At 43.1% G+C, this 24,110-nt stretch overlaps 1 protein-coding gene across 3 annotated transcripts in view; it reads right to left on the bottom strand.

Annotated features, from left to right (window-relative positions):
- Nucleotides 1–24,110, bottom strand: part of ALOX12 (arachidonate 12-lipoxygenase, 12S type) — a 158,788-nt gene that overhangs the window by 78,144 nt on the left and 56,534 nt on the right. For all 3 annotated transcript variants that reach the window (XM_086945910.1, XM_086945908.1, XM_086945909.1), the window contains exon 4: nucleotides 8,036–8,114. In XM_086945910.1, the coding sequence (XP_086802036.1) occupies nucleotides 8,036–8,114 (79 nt within the window). The remainder of the gene's footprint in view (nucleotides 1–8,035; nucleotides 8,115–24,110) is intronic.

Raw genomic sequence — 24,110 nt, 5'->3', positions numbered from 1 at the left:
TTCTGGGCTTGCTCGAGCACATCCTTGGCTCCCTTCTGAACCTTGTTGCAACACCTTTGGGATCCTTTCCAGAGCCCAATTCAGATCTCCCGAGGGGTGGATGTGGCTTTTGGGGCTGGTCCCAGTGCTTCTCCCTTTTCCATATTAGCCATGGTATTTGTGGTGCACGTCACTTCCAGTGCAGTATACACCTTCTTTACAACTAAAGAAGTTGAGTTTGCTCTGGAAACTTCTTAACACCTGTGTGTACCAACCTTCCTTTTAGCCGCAGGGTGTCATAAATCATAATGCTGAAACAGTGACTAGAATATTCAGAGGTAGTACAGCTAAAATAAAGTCGTTTGCACAGTAATGCACATGCAAGGAATGTGTGGGTTTTCTTTGCAAACAGAGACAACTAATGCAAAGCTTCCAGCTAAGCCTCTAGATTTTATTTTTTTACATTTATTAGGCCTCGCCTTGTACCGGAATTAGCATTAACTACATGTCTGCTAAGGTCTTACCTCCTTGTTTTTGACTTTGCCCCTACTCCCTTCCCAAGAGCATATTAGCCCCTCCTTTCTCCACTGTTGTAGAAGGAGCTTTCACCCTATGCAATCCTCAATATTTCCTTTGAGGCCCTCTTTGCCTTTAGGCGCACCAATTTAGGTTGCTGGAGGGACAGCATCCAGATGCTGAGCTGCTGTACATCTTAAACTCATGAGCCCAGCTCCAGTTGGGGATCAGGAGATCACCTCACACCAGTGACGCGTGCTGAAGTCCTCCGACCTGCAAATGGCCACCAGTTGCTGCAAGCAGGAGGCAAAGTGTTGAGCTACCTAGGCGTCCGCTCAGCATCATCTACGCACAAACACTTTTTGTGCACGACTGTTGCCACTGCTCTACAGCTCATTTCCTACTGAGCTGTCCCATCGCTTTTTTATGCAGTGTGGTACCCGACGAACAAATTAACCGGTGATCCTAAGGTGTAAATTACAGTATGCCAACCAAGACCTCCACAACCACAGTGTCATGGACAACTCTCAGATCACAATCTAGGGCACTCCTTTGTAGATGTCAAATCCTCTAGTCAGCTGACCACAATGGGTCGCCTCTAAGAGACCCAGAAACCAACCTCAAAACTCCCAAATGTACTGGTGTGTCACAGTTATTAGATTGCGCCAATAAGCCTCTCATTCTTCCCTACAGAGGTCCCTTCTAAAAGACTCATTTGTCCCCCTTACCCTGAAGGACTTGTTGCCTCCTCTCATTTTACTGTACTCCTGTTTTCCACCCTCTGCCCCCTAAATACCAACACCAGTAGAACTCTGGGTGCCTACCCCTAGATTTGGGGCACTGTTGACAGAACATCTAAGTTTGCTAGGTGCACATATCCTGGATGAACATCCAGCACGCCCATCAGCCCAAGGTACCCACACCATATGGCCTAACCTACCTCTCGATAGATGTGGTGACCATTAAAGAATAAGATTCGCACTTGCAGCAGACACCCCTGCAGCGGCCCTGGACAACGCAATTCCCACAACATTGACTGATCCCCTTATCCCCCAAGTGGGAGCAGAATTCTTCGTCAAAAATGAAGCCCGGTGTTGCATTGTATTATACTGGACAGCATAATTTTGCATAGCACTTTGCATCCTGGACAAGGCAATGAAGCTCTGCGATACACATTCGGATCCTGGGTGCCCTATCGGAGTACACTGTTGGGAGGATGTGGGTTGTAGTAGAAGTTGTGGTCGCTTCTTTCTTGGGGAGGCTTTGCACTCTGATCCGGTCTCCCACAGTTCTATAGAAAGGACTAAGTTCCACTTTCTTGTAGATGCTGGAAAACTGCCCCTGATGTCTTCCACAGCTGCCAGGCTTCCAGGCAAGGCTAGACAGGTCCGGAACTCTCTCCAGCCTGGCGTCCAGAGCAGTCAGCTCCCAACTTGGCAGTGGAATTTTGCACAAAGGTTGGAGCTCTTTAGACTTTTGTGTCAAAGACGCAAACAGGAGGTCAGCCAACTGACTATTGGAAAGAACTTCCATACCATGGGAACTTGTGAAGGGCTTGCCATAACTAAGTCTTCCTCCCTGTAGGAACTTCTTTCTTCAGAGTCTTCATCAGGTCCATTGGCATTCCAATGATCTTCCTGTGGGGTACCATTTATACCATTCACACTAGCTAGTGACTGGTAACAACTTTGAGGCAATGCTAATAAAATGACCCAGAAGCCTTTTTTCAAAATGACAGGACCCCAGCCCCAGGGTTCAGAACTCCCAGACTCCACCCAGGGCCTGCTCTATGAAAATGAGGACTCACCCTTACCAACCCTCTCTGTGTGTTCTAAAAACAGGCCCCTGGGTCCAGTTGTAAAAAGCCTGGGAGGAACCCCAATTGCAAAGGCCTCCATCACACTAACCCCTATTTAATTTAAGCATGTGAGAGAGACCAGGCCAGCTGGTGCTTTGTATTGATAATCGTTTTTCTGCCGTCCAGCACAGGCTGCCCACATGCCTGTTGATACCTGCACCAGGATGGTGTGTTGACACCTCGGACTGGAGTCACATTCATGTCTCGAGCAGCTGTAGTCTCTTCCCTTTTACTAATACTTCAAAAAGAGTTTATATTTGATGATCATTTTAAAGTGGAACTTAGAGATTTTATAGACCTCTGGAGACCTGGACAAGGTGAAAAAGAACCCCAAAAAGGTGTAATCTTAGCTGCCACTACATCCAACATCCTTCCACCAATATATTAAAAAAGGAAGGCCAGTAACACAATGACTTTCACAGTGCTTTGTAGCCTTGTCAGGAGTATGCAAATTATACACTACAGTGTAACACAAGACCACACTTGGCTTTACTATGAAGAGGAATTCTGCTCCCCCACTGGGGTGAAGCGTATCGCTGAGTGCTATGGGGATGGTTTTGACCAGGCCCATAGTAGCGGTGTTTACAGCAAGCGGGCAGCCCATCCATTGAGAGGTAGGTTAGGCCATATGGATTGGGTACCCAGAGTGGGGACGGGCATGCTGAATGTTTTTAAAGGATATCTATAAATTAGGCAGTATTTCTAAATCTAAAGTCACCTTTTCATTAGGGGAATGTCTTAATTGATATAATCAAACACTGCTGAAAAAGAAGAAATGCTGAGAATAACACTGCATTGAGTGAGCGAAGAATGGTCAACACAGTCAAATGTCAAATGTTCTTATATAGCGCACAAATCACCGTAAGGTCTCATGGCGCTAGCAGCAGATGAAAACGGTTGATCAGACAACAATCCAAGACTAGTGGCTATGAAGGAAAAAGCCACGTTTTTAGTTTCTTACGGAAACATTTGTGGTCAGTTGTAGAAGAAATGTGTTTGGGTAGTTTCTTCCATAATAAGGTGGCCGCATCCGTTGCGTGCGGTTAGAATGCGAGGCTGAACAAGATACGATTTGGAGCATGACCGTAAAGTTCTCCCAGGTAAGTACCATTTAAGTTTATTTTTCAGGTAGTGTGGACCTGCCCCATACATTGACTTGTGAACAAGACTAAGAATTTTAATTTGGCATCTTTGACGAATTGGAAGCCAGTGGAGGGTCCGAAGATTCAGGCAGACGGAAATCTCCGAGGGAGATTAAGGACCAGCCTTGCCGCCCTATTCTGAAGAATCTGGAGCTTTGTCAGCAGATCATCATTCAAAGCTTTAAGCAAGGCATTACCGTAATCTAAATGGCTGATAACAAGACCTTGCACCAGCGGTTTCCTTGCTTCCATGGGTAACCATTTGAAAATAATAAATGAAGAATAGATAGTTTTAATTTTATTATCGAAAAAGACTGCGATGGAGTCTACCCACTTTTGGGAGGGAAGAAAAGGGGATTGTTCCACAGAAGGAGCGGTGAATTCTTTAATTATTTTATAAAGTTCCTTGCTTGAACAGCATTATTTATTCTATGGGTAAAATCAGACTTTTTTGCTAATTTAATATTTTTTATGTAATTACAGTGAAAATACCTGTATGACTTCCGATTTTCCTCAGTTATTGTAGTTCTCCACTTACATTCAGCCGCTCTACTTAATTGCTTGTCAATTTTCAGTGCAGCCGTGAACCAGGGAGAGGCTTTATTTTTGACTCTTACTTTAGACAGTGGGGCAGCTTTGTTCAAAGCAGCCACAATGGCTGTTTCCAGCATATTTGTGGCCTGTTCCACTGTCTCTAAAGAAGAGATCTGAGGAGGCTTAAAGTGCGTGTTGAACACTTCAGGGGTAAGTTTACGCCAAGGGCGAATTAGAGTATTACTCTTGTGGTCTAGTTTCCTATTAAGATTTATGGACATGCCGAACTTCACTAGATAGTGGTCAGTCCATAATAGAGGAACTGGGGGTTCGGTTGTCAATTTGGTTGAATTTGTAAATATTAAATCTAGCATGTGACCAGCTAGATGTGGGGGACCCTCTGTCCTCTGTGTTAGCCCAAGTGTATTCATTGCTTGGGTTAAGTGGCAGGTGTCGGGGTGTAGCACTGAATCCGCACGGTAGTTAAATTCCCATTCCCAGTCCCATTTAAACTCTATGAAACAAAGGGCCTGATTCACAAAGGTAAACTTATACCCAGTTTACTACTTGTTGGTATTCACAAACTACGTGTGGAGTTTTGAAACTCCGCTCTCCTATACTTTTGTGGGCGGAGTTCTCCACCACAACTGCGGAGTCCCCTTGTGCGGAGAACTCCGCACACAAAAGGATAGGGAGTGTGGAATCAAAACTCCACACGTAGTTTGCAAATACCAAAATGTAGTAAATTTACACAACAATGCAAGTTTACCTTTGTGAATTAGGTCCAAAGTTCATAAAAGTTGTACTTGAATTTAGACAGAAATCTCTTATCACCATAAAGAAAAAAAAGACTGCTGAATGGTTGTATAACTTTTGGGTAAAATTGACATGGCAATTTATTTTGACTGCCGCTTAAGTCTTTGGCGTATTGGAGTTTAAGGAAGCTGCAGATGAACTCTGTGCAAGACGGACTAAACTGGCCACTTGTAAGCATTTTTATACATAGCCGAATTTCTATTATACTTACTGGATATTATCACAGGATTGAAATGGTGACATATTTGTTTGAGGTCTTTTAGGGCGACACACATTCATGGTGCGCATAGTAGGTCAAACTTGAACATTCTTCGGTCACTCAAAGAAAAGTTATTCTTAGTGTTATTATTGTTTATTTAAAAAATAGATAAACTATATTGATTAGGTCATGTACATCTTGAAGAAAGCGGTTTACGTCCTGAAAGTCATTGAAATTAGTGCTTAATATGAAGATTTTGAAGAAGATTTACTTTAGAGAATCTTGCAAAAAAAAAAGCTTTTTAAAACTATTTTAAAGTTGCTATAAACCTTGAGCTGTGTATTTTGACTTTAGTGATGGCGTTTGTTTGAATAGTGTGGCAGATGCTACTAACTGCATCTATAATGAGGCATTAATATTGAAGTGTGTGAACAACCATTTTAATGATTTTGAAGGTGCCCACTAAGCCCCACTGAAAACTGACCAAATCACAGTTTTCATGCTCACAGAAAAAAATATATATAACCGCATCATCTTAGCATTATAAGAGCTTTGAGACCTGCTGCATAGTCTTCAAGACAGCAACATTCAGCATGTTGCCCTATGTGGCAGAAAACCATCTCGGATAGGCAGGGCAACAATGCTAGATGGACACTGTAGGGTTGCAAACCAAACAAACACAGTCTATAAAATCGCATTAAATAAATAAATAAATAAATAAATATACAGTAGATCATACTTTTTGTCTGTGAAACGGAGTGATAATAATTGAATGTCTTTGCTACCAGATTTCCTTAATCTAGAAGAAATATAATAATGAACTGGTGTACCCTCAAAGTAGAGGGATGAGAAAAAAAGAGTCAGAAAATTAAGTTTGCTTTGTGAGTGATGAACTTAAAAGGCAATCGCAGCAAAGTATTGCCAAGTAAATTCTGAGAAAGTGCCATTATTTTCATTGCATTATTAAGAAAGTTTCACCCCACATAGCAGTGAGGTCTCCCTCCTAGGCTTTGACCAGCTGATGGGGTTCCTATGATGACCCAATCATAAACTACCTCCCTGGATTACCAGAGTGGTCCTCCAGAGCTGGCAGAAGGCGTCCCGGGGCATGGGCTTGGAAAAACTCGGACACGCCAGATCCCACTGTGGCAGGGCTACCTACCGCCTCTGCACACACTGACCAGTTACAGGTCTTCGCCAAGTGGGTGCCGGATCGGCATTACGACCCTTAGGGAGGTCTGTGGAGGTGGTGTGGTTGGCTCCTTCCAGGAGGATCTTCGGACACACTTTAGCCTCTCAGTAACACAATTTCATAAATGCCTCCAATTGCGGCACATTCATCAGCCATTGAAGTCTCAGATTCCCACTCGTCCTGAATACAGTCCCCTCGAGGCCAAGTTATTGATGGGAAATCTAGGGAAAGGAGAGGTGTACCAAATCTACCACATACTAGGGCAGTGCGACCAGTGGGGCCTCACTGGGCACTGACCTGTAGAGGGGGCGCTGACCTCTGGTGTGGGTGCTGTGTTTAGCAATAACTTATAACTGGGGAGATAAGGGGCACTTTAGCCCAGTGGTAGGAGGCTGCCATGGTGTGTGGGGGCGCCAAAAATTATTTTCGCACCGGGCGCCACGAGTGCTAAATCCGGCCCTGAATACTGGTAATACACACCCCTGATGGTTTCCAGTCCCGAAGACAGAAATGGGAAGGATAGGTTGGAAGGCTCGATGACATGGACTGGACCCTGGCACAGTTGGACACACGGGAAATTGCAAAATCCTCGAGGCTTAGGCTCATAAAACTTTATTACCACCTTCCTTACCCCGCATCAGCTTTGGCAGTCTAGCAGGACCCAGACTCCTCGGTGCCCCAGATGCCCATACCCGAGCCCTGACTTCTACCATGCTGTGTGGCAATGCCCTCCTCCCCCCCACTGTAACATATCATAGATACCTTGACATGAATAACGGAGACCCCCATCACCCTTACACACACACATACACACATCTCTCTTGAGGGTTTTTGACGAGGTTGGGAATAGCCGTGAGATTGGGCTGGCAAGGGTGGTGGCCAAATGAGACATTGCTCGGAGATGGAGATCGGTCTCACCGCCTACTTTGGCGGAGGGGAATGGATTGGTATGCGCACTAGGAAAAGCCCATATACACCGCCAGAGACTGCCTGCAGAAGTGATCCAGGATATGAGACAAATGTATGTCATACTCTGCACGTCTTTGCACGGTGGACAACAAAAAGGGTACATCTAACGTGCTATCATGAGTATCATGACAGCAAACACTCTAGGGTGATTAGTAAGTATTCTAGTCTCTTTATGACAGGCTAATGCATGCAGACAGCAAGCCCTTTGTAAAGGCCATAACCCAGCATTAGTTAAAAGGTCATTGTGTGAGCCAATTAAATAGATTTGTAGTCTAACAAGATTGCTCATCAACAAACCCTAATGTTATCACAAATGGGACAATGTAGCCATCCACGAAATGCAACAGCCTTGATGGATAACCCATCCAAGCAATGGCAAACACATGAAAGCCAAAGGACGAATGGGGCTAACCAAAGTCCACTCTTTTTATTGTACTTTTTTTGAAGAATTGATAAAAAGCTGATAAAAAAATGACAAAGAAGATGAGCGAAAACAAGCGTGCTCATGCTATGCATTTAGGATCTTGATTAAAACCCCATAATAGATCCTCCTCGCGCCATTGAGCCTCTACTTCAGAAAGGAGTGGAAGCTCCACTTCTTGAAAGTACACTAGATGCCTGTGTTCATCATCCGTAGAACCACCTGGAACCAGATCTCTGACCAGCAGATAAAAGTCACCACAACACTCCATTGTTTTTACCGCCACACCACCCCCTCAATGCTGCACAACACTCTCTCTAGCTAGGTTTAGACTTTATAAGTACTTACATGGACCCATGAAGTTCCTTGTCCCACCCACGGTGTCCATTATTACAGACTGCCTCCTCACCTGTAAATCTTCTGTCTTTCAGATATTTCTTTTTCACGGTACTCGTCAAACACCGCAGCCTCACTGCCAACTTTCTTCACTGAATGAAAAAAAATAGGAAAACCATGAGCAAAATCCACGTTTGTTGGATGGGAGGGTGAGAGCAGTCTGAAGAAAATGGCAAGGCACAGGCCCTGAAGATCATTCTGACACGGGCAGACAATTTCTGAGCTGCTATCAGGATTATTTGCAGATTTTCAATAGAGCAAGCGTCCCTCACATATATAACAGGCACAGCTAAGGCAACAGTGCAAGCTTCCATCACATACACAACAGAAACACAGGTAGGAGTGTAAGCTTCTCTCACACACGGAAGAGGCATTTCGCAGTCAGCAATGCTTAGCACAATTACTACACAGGCAGCAGTGCAAGTTTACCATACACCCACCTCATAGAATGAAGTACCAGCAGTGTGTTAAAAATAATAAAACCTCCAAATATCCCGAAATTGCTCGGACCTGCCCTATCAAGTGGATAAATGTGGTACACTGATGGGAACACAACCACAACTTCAACTAAAAGCACACGACTACAAACCGTGCACGGAACCCATTCCACCAGTACTCTGTTGAAGTCATAAGACTCAAGCCAACCTCCAGTAGGGTGCAGGGCGAGGTTTTTTCTCCATACACTCTTCACTCTACACCTTGATTGAGAAATGTACGCTCATGAAAGGAAGCCACTTTTAAGTAGTATCTTTAGATCTGTCCAGTCTTTTGACTCCATTACCAGGACCCTACTATGGTGCAAACTTGCCACCCTGGAGATGGAGCTGGGAGTTCTAAAAAATAATCAGTTTGCACTATACGGACGGTAGTCCAGCTAAGGTCCAGTGTAGAAGAAGCGCATCAACAAATTCAAAGTTTAGAGCACATGGGGATTAATTAGGGATACTTCCTCACACTCTTATTTTGCTTCTTGCGCATTCAAATGCGGTCATTAATGATCAGGCTGTACTATCCCCTAAAGTAAATGAGTTCAACTTTAAATCAATCAAAACATCAATTGAGGGCTTAATTAAGACTTGTACAGAAAACGTCCATTATAGCATCTCATCAGCCTGACAATGTGAGGCAGTAAATATTCTTACAATATTAAATACTTCGTTAAAAAGCATCAAGTTTCAAAGATCACAATATCATAACTGTCTCAGGGTACAATATATATTTAAAAACATGCAAATTAATACATACAAAATTAACATTAATATCACTTGCTTAAAGGCAAGGCTTATTCAGTTGGTATGGTCTCAGCTAATAAAAGTGGACATTACACTGGTTTGTGGATGAGGAAATAAAATATTAAGTCTAGTTGGTATGGCTTTATCTAGTAATAGTAGTTGGATTCCACATATCAGAGAAGTGATCAGAAATGACAAATGATTTGAGAATAGGCCTAGGCCCAAAGTATTACTTAAGTGCTTGCCGCCGACTGCCAAAGAGCAAGAAAACCTAGCCTAGATTCTACCTCATGCCTCTTTCTTCAACCCCCTACACTTATCTTTTTAATCTCAATCTTGTACGCTCTATTTCCCTATGTGTCTCTTTGTAACAAATTTTCTCTCTTTCTCTTCCTCCTTCTTTATCCCTTTTCTGCATTTGTCTTTCTTTGTGTGGTTTAAAGTCTGATGATGAACAATAAGTTATGGTTCATATGTGGCTGTGCCCATCGCATGCAATCACCAGCACCAATTAAGCCCTACTAGTGTTTGATGCACATGGCTGAGGTTTTTTCCACTCTGGGTATATGCAACCAATTATCAAGCAAATGTTGCTTTAATTGGTCTGCAAAACTTTAAACCAAACTTCCACCATTGTCTGAGGCAGAAAAGAGTAAAAAAGAAAAGTTAGTGGGAGGCAAATTTTAAATAGGTCTTATAAGAAGGGAAAGAACAACCTAGTAGTCTAGACCGTCTTGTATGGAACTAACTGACAACAAATGACACAGCTATATTGCTGGAAAGGAGGTAAAAGCCATGTAGTAAAAACTGCAGATGTTGACACCCAGTTAAGGCTATGTTTAATACAATTCTCAAGCAGCATACAATGAAATTAAAATCAGTGTGTGAAGAAAAGAAAGAATTGTTAAATTTACACTGCGGGTCACACAATGGAACGGATTAGTGCCTTCACTCGCTTTATTCAGCTTCTGTCACTTTTATTTGCCATTTAAGGCTTTCCTTATGAAACTTTCTTTTCGGTCAGTGAAGTGGTGAAGATTGCCTTGTGTTTTTTCTCAATTATCTTTCTGGCCACCATTTTAGCTCAAACGCCCTTCTAAGGGAATCTAATTGAGTCTGGCATAAAAAGGGACAACAAGTATTAGCAATGCCAACCATTTTAGGTCTTAGACTGTAAAAGAAGGTTTGTTTCTAGTAAGCTTCCCAGGCATACAACACAGATACAGCATGGGCAGGAAGGCTGCAGATTAATTTGAGGGGGTGGGAGGGGGGCAGATTGTGGGGAAATGAGAGCTCTCACATACAAGTCATTAGCCAAATTGTTAATACGTTAAAGGCTCGATACTCTAACCTTGTTTAGAGATTTATTCAATAGAGAAATTGGTCTTTACAGAAAGCAACATTAGTTAATTAAGATAATTAGCATTAATGATAAATAATCATAAATAAGTCATTTAAAAACAAAGAAAATGAAACTAAATGATCTGCCCTGCTAAGCCTGTCTCTCTCCCAAATAGCAGGTCTTTAAAAAAAATGTTTTTGGACATTAGGAGCACACAAATTCATAGCATGACATTACGTAAATGAACTGTATTAAAATGCTACTTTGCACAGCAACCACAAACCATAACTTGCCTCTGAATATAAATGATTTTCTGTAAGAATGAAAACAAACATGCACGGCTTATTCACAGAAATAGAAATGTACTCTTTCACAATGCAGCCAAGTGAGGCCTAGACATGTTAACTAATGCAAACCTAGATTAAGCCTGGATATTTTCATATGCAAAAAGGCTTCTACATTTCCATTGCCAAAACAACAGTTTTCAGGTCAGGTGGCAGGCGCTGCAGCGGTGCAGGGTTCCAGGAGACATACGTAACAGGTAAAACACAGATTGTAGCTTCTTGATAAACACACAGAGCAAATTGGAATATTTCTCATATGCGAATAATACAAAAAATGTAAAAAAAATTCTTCTGCCCACTCAGGCCAAGGTAAACATGTTTACATGCACTGGGAAGATCAGCCTGTGGAACATGTTGTCAGAAGCAAAATCACGCTTTTTGCTCTTCTAGTTAACATTTTAAATAAATGTGTTTTTTGTATATTATATATAAACAAATACAAATTGAGATATATTTTTTATCTGTAGAAAAAATTCTTGAAAAATAATTAAACAGTTAAGAGAACAGAGTTTTAGAGAAAAGCATTCTATGGAAGGGACAGATTGTTGAAGCTGTTCTCTGCAAAATGTAGCTAACAAAGGGCACTGTGTGGAACTAGAATTCAGGTTTTGTCTACCTTCCACAAAACAAGTGTAAATTTAAAAAATGCACAAAGGTAAAGCAGTTCTGGGTGGTTTGTGACTGTCATTATGAAATACCAGTTTTTATAACTCTATATTTTGTGCAGTGTTGCAGCGGGATTCATACTGTGCAGATCTTTGGTGCGAACTCTAGTACAAGCTGCACTTGAGCGGATGGATCTTTAATCCCGAACTGAGTTGTGACTCAACAAATCAACAATACACGAAGAGTAGTGAAGCACATTAGGCCCCACAATGATGACAGAGAGTAGGAGATTTGCAAACCATGAAAGTTTGTTAGCAGCCTAACAAAGTTACAAAACAAACTCATTTAATGTTGCTGAAATTCAGTAGTCAATAGATGAATATATTAGTTAGTATAATTAACTTCAACATAGCAACTACAAAGACGAATTGCTTAAAGTTGGCATTCAGCAGATTCAGTTTCTCATAAAGGGAAGTTCCCTAATATGCTAAGGTAGAACAACTCGGGAAATTTGTGAGAGAAGCTAGCAGAGCCGGAATGGCCGTAGCGGGCATTGGGCGTTTCCCCGGTGGCCCGCCAGGCTGGGGGCGGTTTTAGGCCCATGGGGGGCATTTTTGTTACTGGGCCGGCAATTTCGGCCCCCTGTAACAAAATCGTCTGAAACCGGCACTAGCAAACAGCTCGGCCGCACCCCCTTCCACCCGGCCCAGGGGGCCCGGCCGTGCAGTTTGCCAGGGCCGGTTTCAGTTCCCAGTCTGGCCCTGGAAGCCAGACAGGAGGTGTCCGCAAAGTAAAGCCTCAAAAAGGCAGAATCACGTGAAGATTTAGTCAAGTAAGCGAGAATGGATTTGCCCAGGAGTATAATGCTTTCGGGCAGGAGCAAAGAAGCATCTCGTTTTTTTACAGTAAGAAGAGCATCTACATCGGACTAACTCAGCATCGCACAATGAAATCATACAAATCTTCTCAGTGTAAATAACTCCCTACGGTTCCCATGGAAGAGGACCAATCAGAATCAAATATTTCATGATAACTCAGTGTTGGCCTTCTTACCAGCCATCCAACAATCGAAGTATCTTCTGCGTGACCTTCAAGAGATACCTTGTAGTAGGATGATACATGTCGGTCAGTTTGCTATTAATGCATGTGCAGAGGTTCATTATTCAGCTCTCCAAGGAACACTCCCAGATAAACAGTCTCACACACACTAAAACATGGTAATACATTTTAATTAATGTGTTCTGTTGTAGCTTGGATCCTAAAAGGAGAGAAAGCAAAAAAAAAAAAAGTGCACAGCAGGCAAGGAGACATCTCGACTTAGCAGGAGTCAAATTTAGGCTTACATTACCTATGGATAATTTTTTAGAATGCTTGAATTTAATAAAACCCACACATTTTTCAAGCAGAATAACATTTGCATGGATATCCGCACGGTCCTCCATACCCACCTCTCTCCCCCTTACAGGTATAGAATATATATACATGTGATCCTTCATGGGGGTTTCTTCTTTTCTCTGGGTATCATGTCTGTATGTTTTGGCTCAGTCTTGACAGTCCTTGGGTAATTTCAGCGCATTCCCAGTTCCTTTTGTCCTCTGATCCCAGCCAGGTTTGCACGTTCTTCATTCCCCTAACTTTCGGTGGGCCCTCCTCTCATATTTTCTCAAACTTTTTGGAGCACTACCTTCCCCTTATAAACCATTTTTCCCTGTCACAGTATATGTTCATTTCCCATTCCCAGTCTTGCAGTTTTGGGACTACAATGCTACCTACTTTGAGTAATTTCTTTTTTCAGTAGGAAGCAGAAATTATTAGTTTCTTTAATTATGTGATATCTGATTTGATCTATATTCTTAGGATCATTAATGGGGCCTACACTTCAATTTGTGCTCCAGTGGCTTCTTCAAGCCTATACTTTTTACCTTCCTACAATGGTTGGATTTTGGGGCAGTCCCATAGTGTATGTAGAAAGAAATCCCTCTGGCCACAGGCACACAAGCATGTGCCATCTCTGGCCTTACCTATTGGATAGAGGAGTACTGTAATGTACTACACTCTATGTGGTATTTTAAGCTTGATCAGGCAAAGCATGCCTTTATCGCTACCTCTCTCGGAAATTGCAACGCTTCCCTTCAGTCATCATCTACTTCCCCCTTTATCATCCGCCTGCCAGTATGTCCTTAGTTGATTTGGTACTCCCTGTGCGTTTCTCATTAAGGTTTTATATGTCGGAGAATTTGCCTGAGTGGTCATGTGACCTTCCAGCAGCCTTCTTTCTAGGGGACCTCCTCTTTGGTTTTCTCATCGGGTGCGGTCATTGGATGGCGCAGGTAATTACATATTTGAGCATGTCCCATTTCATATTCAGCCCTTAGGTACTCAAACTGTACTATACTGTTTGCATCCCACATGTCGTCTAGGGTGGAGAGGCCACTATTGTCCCATTTTCTGAAACCCTGTTGTACAGTCACAGGGCCCTGATTCGATTTTGTACCTAGCAATGGGAGGGAAAGCGGATGGAGATGGTTCGATGTCAGTCTCTTTTCCTGCCCAATTTCCCTCTATAGCTTGCAGGATTTAGAGAGTATGGTCACTGTTGCCATAGGGGTGCCCATGTTAATCCTACCACCATATGGTACATGAATGAACCCTTTTTCTCCCAATTCTGCTCTATCTTATCAATATGCATGGTCGCCCAATGGTGGATATGCCTATTCATTTATTATGCTGACTTGGGCTACTTCATTGTATTTACAGATATTTGGTAGTGCTATTCCACCATCATATGTGGACATTTGGTGGTTATAGAGTGCTATACGTCGTGGGCCATTCAGCCAGACCAGGGATCTTAGTAGCATGCTTATTGTAACGAAAAATGTGTTTGGTGTGGCGTATGGACTATTCTGAGGTATGTATGTGAATCTGGGTAGTGCAATCATTTTAAAGAAAGTGCCCTTCCCATCAGTTATCGTGGTAGCGTTTTCTTGTGTTTACATATATCTCTAGCCTATGGATGAGCTGAGCTAGGTTATCATAGTAGTGTGTTCTCTTAAATTTCGAGATCTATAATTCCAGATATTTGCAGTGGTGGGTTACCACCTTTAATGGCAGGGAGAGGCGTCCAGTTACTTCCTTGCTACCCAAAGGAAATATCAGGTATTTCTCAGTTTTATTCCCAGTTCTTAGTATGTCCAGTAGATTGCAAAGATCTAGCCAGTTTGTGGCAGGGAACGGTTATGGCTCACTAAGTATGGAGGGATATCACCTGCATAGGGATATTCGTTCTTCCAGTGTGGTTTCCTATCTCCAGCCCCATATCTGGACACCTACCCTTATCCACTCAGCCAGGGCCTCTATCGCTAGGGCAAATAGCATCAGTGACAGCCTTGTCTAGTTCCCCTCTTCATGGGGAATTCTCCAGAGGGAATACCATTCGCTTTGAGTTGTGCCTTAGGGCTCCTATATAATAGAGCAACCCACCTCCAAAATGTAGGCTCAACCCCCATTTTTTAGGTCTCGCCTAGCGAACTCAGCACATGCGCTGCTTCGCCTTGGCGAGACTACTGTTGTGGGTTTGGTGCGCAAAGGGAGACAAACCATGTGCGCGCACGGACAGGCAATGTGCAGGTGCATAGCGACTCCTCTCTGCCTCACCGCGCGCTTGTTTTCTCATGTTACAGAGTGATATTAATCGTAATAAAATGCTAATAAAACAGCAATAAAACACCAATACAAAAATAATACAAAAATTGTAAAAAAAAAATTCTTCTGCCCACTCTGGCAAAGGTAAACATGTTAACATGCACTGGGAAGATCAGCCTGTGGCACATGTTGTCAGCAGCAAAATCACACTTTTTGCTCTTCTAGTTAACATTTTAAATAAATGTGTTTTTGTATATTATATATAAACAAATACAAATTGAGATACATTTTTATCTGTAGAAAAAAATTCTTGAAAAATAATTAAACAGTTAAGAGAACAGAGGTTTAGAGAAAAACATTCTATGGAAGGGACAGATTGTTGAAGCTGTTCTCTGCAAAATGTAGCTAACAAAGGGCACTGTGTGGAACTAGAATTCAGGTTTTGTCTACCTTCCATAAAACAAGTGTAAATTTAAAAAATGCACAAAGGTAAAGCAGTTCTGGTTGGTTTGTGTCTGTCATTATGATGAAGAAGCTCATATTTCACGTAGACCTGTGAAATGTTGTCCATATTTCATGGCATGATATGAAAGAACAGTTTTTATACCTCTATATTTTGTGCAGTGTCGCAGCGGGACTCATACCGTGCAGATCTTTGGTGCGAACCCGAGTACAAGCTGCACTTGAGCGGATGGATCTTTAATCCCGAACTGAGTTGTGACTCAACAAATCAACAATACATAAAGAGCAGTGAAACACATTAGGCCCCACAATGATGACAGATAGTAGGAGATTTGCAAACCATGAAAGTTTGTTAGCAGCCTAACAAAGTTACAAAACAAACTCATTTAATGTTGCTGAAATTCAGTAGTCAATAGATGAATATATTAGTTAGTATAATTAACTTCAACATAGCAACTACAAAGACGAATTGCTTAAAGTTGGCATTCAGCAGATTCAGTTTCTCATAAAGGGAAGTTCCCTAATATGCTAAGGTAGAACAACTCGGGAAATTTGTGAGAGAAGCTAGCAGAGCCGGAATGGCCGTAGCGGGCATTGGGCGTTTCCCCGGTGGCCCGCCAGGCTGGGGGCGGTTTTAGGCCCATGGGGGGCATTTTTGTTACTGGGCCGGCAATTTCGGCCCCCTGTAACAAAATCGTCTGAAACCGGCACTAGCAAACAGCTCGGCCGCACCCCCTTCCACCCGGCCCAGGGGGCCCGGCCGTGCAGTTTGCCAGGGCCGGTTTCAGTTCCCAGTCTGGCCCTGGAAGCCAGACAGGAGGTGTCCGCAAAGTAAAGCCTCAAAAAGGCAGAATCACGAGAAGATTTAGTCAAGTAAGCGAGAATGGATTTGCCCAGGAGTATAATGCTTTCGGGCAGGAGCAAAGAAGCATCTCGTTTTTTTACAGTAAGAAGAGTATCTACATCTGACTAACTCGGCATCACACAATTAAATCATACAAATCTTCTTGGTGTAAATAACTCCCTACGGTTCCCATGGAAGAGGACCAATCAGAATCAACTATTTCATGATAACTCAGTGTTGGCCTTCTTGCCAGCCATCCAACAATCGAAGTATCTTCTGCGTGACCTTCAAGAGATACCTTGTAGTAGGATGATACATGTCAGTCAGTTTGCTATTAATGCATGTGCAGAGGTTCATTATTCAGCTCTCCAAGGAACACTCCCAGATAAACAGTCCCACACACACTAAAACATTGTAATACATTTTAATTAATGTGTTCTGTTGTAGCTTGGATCCTAAAAGGAGAGAAAGCAAAAAAAGTGCACAGCAGGCAAGGAAACATCTCGACTTAGCAGGAGTCAAATTAAGGCTTACATTACCTATGGATAATTTTTTAGAATGTTTGAATTTAATAAAACCCACACATTTTTCAAGCAGAATAACATTTGCATTGATATCCGCACTGTCTTCCATACCCTCCTCTCTCCCCCTTACAGGTATAGAATATATATTTATTTATTTAAAAAGTTTTATATAGCGCTGGCTAGACCCGGAGGTATCGGAGCGCTTTACATGAGCATCAGATCATAGTTACAGGTTACATCATTACAAAGGTTACACAGTTCTTAGAGCATGGCAACATAGTTAGTTGTAAGGTCGAGATAAACAATAAGCACAAATACGTAAGGGGAAAAGAAGGCAAGGTGAGAGATTCAGGGGAGGGGGTTGGAGATGGGGAAGTATACAGATAATGAAGGTGGGAAAGAGGAGGGGGGGGTGAGACACAGCATGGGGAGAAGAGGGGAAAGGTGACGCGGACACAAACCGGTAGACGAGTCAAGGCAACATCCAAAGTCCAGTAAGCTGTGATCCCAGGGGAAGTGGTATCCCTTCCCTATCTCTATTGCGAGAGGTTCCCTTTACGCAGTGGACTCGCTCAGAGGGGTCTCTGAGACTCCAAGGCCTACATACTGGATCCTTCCCCAAAAAGGGGAGAGGGAGTGCTTTGGCAAGGGGTGCCATACCATACCTCAAGTATGAGTGGCTCCCTTGGCGCAGTGGATATACACGTGATCCTGCATGGGGGTTTCTTCTTTTCTCTGGGTATCAAGTCAAGTCAAAAATATGTTTATTTAGACCATTTGATCTATAAACCACAGTTCATCCTGATATCTGATTCGCTCTATATTCTTAGTATCATTAATGGGGCCTACACTTCAATTTGTGCTCCAGTGGCTTCTTCAAGCCTATACTTTTTACCTTCCTACAATGGTTGGATTTTGGGGCAGTCCCATAGTGTATGTAGAAAGAAACCCCTCTGGCCACAGGCACACAAGCACGTGTCATCTCTGGCCTTACCTATTGGATAGAGGAGTACCGTAATGTACTACACTCTATGTGGTATTTTAAGCTTGATCAGGCAAAGCATGCCTTTATTGCTACCTCTCTCGGAAATTGCAACGCTTCCCTTCAGTCATCATCTACTTCCCCCTTTATCATCTGCCTGCCAGTATGTCCTTAGTTGATTTGGTACTCCCTGTGCGTTTCTCATTAAGGTTTTAGATGTCAGAGAATTTGCCTTAGCGGTCATTTGACCTTCCAGCAGCCTTCTTTCTAGGGGACCTCCTCTTTGGTTTTCTCATCGGGTGTGGTCATTGGATGGCGCAGGTGCAGGTAATTAAATATTTGAGCATGTACCATTTCATATTCAGCCCTTAGGTACTCAAACTGTACTATACGGTTTGCATCCCATATGTCGTCTAGGGTGGAGAGGCCACTATTGTCCCATTTTCTGAAACCCTGTTGTACAGTCACAGGGCCCTGATTCGATTTTGTACCTAGCAATGGGAGGGCAAGGGGATGGAGAGGGTTCGATGTCAGTCTCTTTTCGTGCCCAATTTCCCTCTATAGCTTGCAGCATTTAGAGATTTTGGTCACTGTTGCCATAGGGGTGCCCATGTTAATCCTACCACCATATGGTACATGGATGAACCGTTTTTCTCCCAATTCTGCTCTGTCTTGTCAATATGCAGGGTCGCCCAATGGTGGATATGCCTATTCATTTATTATGCTCACTTGGGCTACTTCATTGTATTTAAAGATATTTGGTAGTGCTATTCCACCATCGTATGTGGACATTTGGTGGTTATAGAGTGTTAAACGTAGTCGGCCATTCAGCCAGACCAGGGATCTTAGTAGCATGCTTATTGTAACCAAAAATGTGTTTGGTGTGGCTATGGACTATTCTGAGGTATGTATGTGAATCTGGGTAGTGCAATCATTTTAAAGAAAGCTGCCCTTCCCATCAGTTATCGTGGTAGCGTCTTCTTGTGTTTACATATATCTCTATGGATGAGCTGAGCTAGGTTATCCAAGTAGTGGGTTCTCTTAAATTTGGATATCTATAATTCCAGATATTTGCAGTGATGGGTTACCACCTTTAATGGCAGGGAGAGACGTCCAGTTACTTCCTTGCTACCCAAAGGAAATATCAGGTATTGCTCAGTTTTATTCCCAGTTCTTAGTATGTCCAGTAGATTGCAAAGATCTAGCCAGTTTGTGGCAGGGAACGGTTATGGCTCACTAAGTATGGAGGGATATCACCTGCATAGGGATATTCGTTCTTCCAGTGTGGTTTCCTATCTCCAGCCCCATGTCTGGACACCTACCCTTATCCACTCAGCCAGGGCCTCTATCGCTCGGGCAAATAGCATCAGTGACAGCCTTGTCTAGTTCCCCTCTTCATGGGGAATTCTCCAGAGCGGATACCATTCGCTTTGAGTTGTGCCTTAGGGCTCCTATATAATAGAACAACCCACCTTAAAAATGTAGGCTCAAACCCCATTTTTTTAGGTCTCGCCTAGCGAACGCAGCACATGCGCTGCTTCGCCTTGACGAGCCTACTGTTGTGGGTTTGGTGCGCAAAGGGAGACAAACCATGTGCGCGCACGGACAGGCGATGTGCAGGCGCATAGCGTCTCCTCCCTGCCTCAAATGGCACTGGTTTTCTCATGTTACAGAGTGATATTAATAATAATAAAATGCTAATAAAACAGCAATAAAACACTGGGATAATTATCCAATGGATGCACATCAAATGCGTTTATTTGGCTTCCAGTGCCCCCAGCATCAATTTCAAGGTGCTAGCAGTACCATCGGCATCATTTTCAAGGCTCTGGCTGATATCCATTCATATTCATTTTTCAACAGCGCTTGACTGTTTACCTTGCCGCATCTCCTGAGCTTCCCTACTGTGATATTCACAATTAAGCCACATGTCACCCCCTTTCAAATGTTCTACCTATATACATTGAGGAACCCTCCTTCCAAAAAGCCATCCCATCTCTGAGATTACAGATTATACTGGGGGGCTCGTTAACTGCTTCACTTTGCCTTTTAAGGCAGAAATAGTACAGCAACGTGACTGCAAGGTCACACAGTTCTACTCGGCATAAAGTGAAATAAAAACGTAATGAGTCTTATGGCTCCCGACTAAATGGCACTTATTTTACTTACTTGACAGACTTCCTAACTGCCCTGTTAAATTTAGATACAGATTTATGGAGTGTGCTCTGAACCCACTGTACTATCCTACGCATTCCAGATTGAATCTATCTGTATCTCTATCTGTATCTTCTGAATCCTTAACATTTAATCAGAACTAGGGAACCACAGAAATGGAACTGAAACAGACAATGGAGTGCTTTTTTGAAAAATAAGCAAATAGTGTCAGGACCTTTGTCAGGAGCCAAATGCAGCATTCACAACATAGTGCCCCTGCCAGCGCTGGCAATGACAGTATCAACACAAGTACTAACCATCACACTCCTACAAGAATGACATTTCACAGGTCCTCAATGCTGCGAGAAATACTTGGGTGGCAGATATTAGTAATTTTAAGTTACATTGAATTAACAAACAACTGCTCTTGAGCGTGTCTCTTAAGTGGACAAACAGCAACACCATGCTGGTATTGTAAATAGAACAAGCATTTGCAATGCAATAGGTCTCGCATTTGCGCGAGTTTAAGCTAACGGTATTGTAAATGACAATGCCTTTTATTTGGGTTTTAAAAACGAAAACACAACTAAAAGGCACTGTATTTCAATGTCAATAGCTCAAACTAGCGTAAATGCTAGACCCATTGCATTGCAAATGCTTGTTTAATATTTCAAAGAGAATGGGCCATCCCACCACATTAAGAGGCTTGTTTTTGTCTAGTGAGACTACAACTAGTGGGATCTCCACTCACTTTGCGGCAGCAAACTTGTTGTACACATGGCAGAGATTATGGGCCTGAATTAGATCTCGGCAGACGGGTTACTCCATCCCAATGGTGACAGATATTCTATCCATCGAAATATAAATCCCATTATATTCTATGGGATTTATATTTCGGTGGACAGGATATCCGTCACTGTTGAGATGGAGTCACCCATATGCCGAAATCTAATCAGGCCCTAAGTTTAATGGATCTATAGGGCATGAACCGGCTCTGGGCTGGGTGTACCAAGTCCAGGCTCACTCCTCTCAGTAAGGGAGTGTGTGTGTGAGTGGGCATGTATAACACACGCTGTGAGGACTGAATCGGTCCTCATAGATGGGTAAACCCTGGCAATCAATTAATCAATCATGATTTGTAAAGCGCAGCTACTCACCCGTGAGGGTCTCAAGGTGCTGGGGGGGGGGGGGGGGGGGGGGCTTCTCATCCGTCTGGGCTAAGGTATTCAGTTGAAGAGCCAGGTCTTGACTGGGGGTAAGTGTCTGAAAGGTTTCTGCGCTCTGTCCATCATCTCCTTGTGTTTGCTTTGTACACCCTAAATTGACAGGGTATGCCCAGATGTGCGTCCCTTGCTCACTTTGCCACTGGATTAAAGCTAGCCGGGCTGATGATGGGTGTTACCCAGAAACCGGTCCCAGGATGCTCGTTTCCGTTTCAGGGAAGACCTGGCTTGGCTGTTCAGGCTGGACTGTTCCCATAAGGCACAGGGTCAAGACTGATTTGCATATAGCGGTGTGTGAACTGTGGTGGCGAAGTGAGCTAAAGAATGATGATGGATTCAACCCAGATCTGTGACTGGGGGCGAGTGTCTGAAAAGTCTCAGCGCTTCATCCATCATCGCCTTGGGTTTGCCTTGAGAACCAAACACCATCTTTGTGAGGGCCGGAGTGTTAGGAGGACCGGTCCGGTTAGTGCGTTTAGTTATTTGAGTGAGTTTCAAAAAACGAAGTGTAGTTATATTTGCCTCGGTCCGCTGTATAACCTACCCTACTCTCAAAGCACACATGCAGTTAGAATAGTAAATACACACTTCATTATGTTGAAATGGCAGGCCCTCATAATAGGCATTGAGGTGGGTGTGTAGATTAATGAAATTGTTGTCCAAACCATAAAATAGTGACAAAGCGTTACCAGCAGTGAAAGCACCGAAACATGTAATATATATGTACATCATGGTATATGAACACACTCCCTGCCGCAAAATCAGCTACACTCAACACAGTATTGGCAGATGGCAGTTCAACACATTAGTGCAGAAACGCAGTTACTTATTGTGAGAAAGGCTTGGCACAGTTGGAGAAAGCTCTTTAAAAACGTTTTCATTACAAATAGACGCAGAACATGTGCATTTAGAGCCTCAAATTACAGATCAGCGCAAACACTTGCCATGACAGGAAGAAGGGACGCGCCCTTCCTTTCGGATCCATGAGAATGGATGTCAGACAGACAGACAGACCTCTGGCACGCATCCACCGACCCACATTCCGAGAAGAGTGGACAACAATGTACTTTTCCAATGGACTTCATACTTGGGGGCCACAACTTTCCATCTCAAAATATTGTGGTGGGAGGTGGTGTCGTGATCCCTGGGGGAGAGAGAGGGGGGCTTTCCGGTCTCAGAAATGACTCATTTGGGTGTTTAGTAAAGCGCTACTATTATTTTACAGCAGCTTCAAAGATATACAGAAAGAGAAACATTCGAAAACTCAAAACAGCCCACAGAGTAAGCAGAAGGGCCTTCGAAGGGGCACTGGCCGCATTCCTTGCAGCGGCTGCAGGAGCAAGTGTAAATGTTAGCCTTCCTTGTATACAAACAGCAGATGTCCCGAGAGAGGGCTGGGGACTCTTCTTTGCTGATGCACACAACCACAAGAGTGATACTGGGGGTACAGTAAGCAACCATGATAAAATGACCACAAGTATTTAATAAAAAATACATATAATATATCAATAAGCACTGCTGCATTGTCCACTTTGTGCTTTGTTGGGGTGGTGCCAAGGTCGTTGGACGCAGGGCATCTGAACGCACTTGTGTCAGCAACAGTGATGGAAATGGACAAGATTTCATCCAAGATGCCATAAAATGGGGTGATGGTGTGGAACAGAAAGGGGTGAAGGTGTGGAATAGAATGGGGTGAAGGTGTGGAGCAGAATGGGGTGAAGGTGTGGAGCAGAATGGGGTGAAGGTGTGGAACAGAATGGGGTGAAGGTGTGGAACAGAATGGGGTGAAGGTGTGGAACAGAATGGGGTGAAGGTGTGGAACAAAATGGGGTGAAGGTGTGGAACAAAATGGGGTGAAGGTGTGGAACAAAAAGGGGTGAAGGTGTGGAGCAGAAAGGGGTGAAGGTGTGGAACAGAATGGGGTGAAGTCGGGAGGGGCAGGGTCTTTCAGGTAACATACGTTGTTTTTTTTAAATCTCGGCCCCAAAGAATTTGGCAACTGGGGCAAATCTGACAGTAAGTCCGTTCTAGCGTTCTTGATTTGTCACAAACACGCTGCATTTTAAAATCTATTTTAATCTAAAGCACCTGCTGTAGAGACCTTTGTGTATCCAGCAAATGTCACAATATAACAATAGTAGGAAAACCCAGTGGTTAAGTAGTCTCCTGCAAAGCAGAAAGTGTAACGTGAAGGTCACGGATTTGTATTTTATGTAAACAGCTCAGTGGGTTAGTGCTTTTGTCACCGTGATCACTTTGTTACCTGCAGGTCATAAGTGTCAATTTTGGTCAGTGAGGTATGAACCAGCATGGCTGCTAAAAAGGGTTCTTTTGGGTAGGAATAAAGTTATTAGTACAGACAACCTCGAACATTGTGTTCTGTAGACCCCACACGCTTCAAATCCTGATCTTTTGTTTCTCCATAACAACCACTCTCATAATGTAGTACATCTCAGGAAAGACTTTATAGGACTCGCACGTGTTGTAGTCATCATTGTCTTAAGTAACACTTCCTGTATATAGACTGACAAACTTGTATGATTCATTGCCTTGGTATATTATTTGTGTGATGTAAAAATCTGACTGCCTACACTGGGGTGAGTAGTGCTATAAAATAAATTAAATAAAGGAAAGGTCATTTGTAAGTGCTATATAAATGGTTATTCGTGTAATTAATCCTACGGTCATATCCATCTAGCATTCTTACAGGGCATATATCTCTCTTACGGAGGG

The sequence above is a fragment of the Lissotriton vulgaris genome, chromosome 12 (genome assembly GCF_964263255.1).
Source record: "Lissotriton vulgaris chromosome 12, aLisVul1.2, whole genome shotgun sequence".
In the NCBI taxonomy this organism is placed as follows: Eukaryota; Metazoa; Chordata; class Amphibia; order Caudata; family Salamandridae; genus Lissotriton; species Lissotriton vulgaris.
This window is presented reverse-complemented; position numbering and strand designations above follow the sequence as displayed.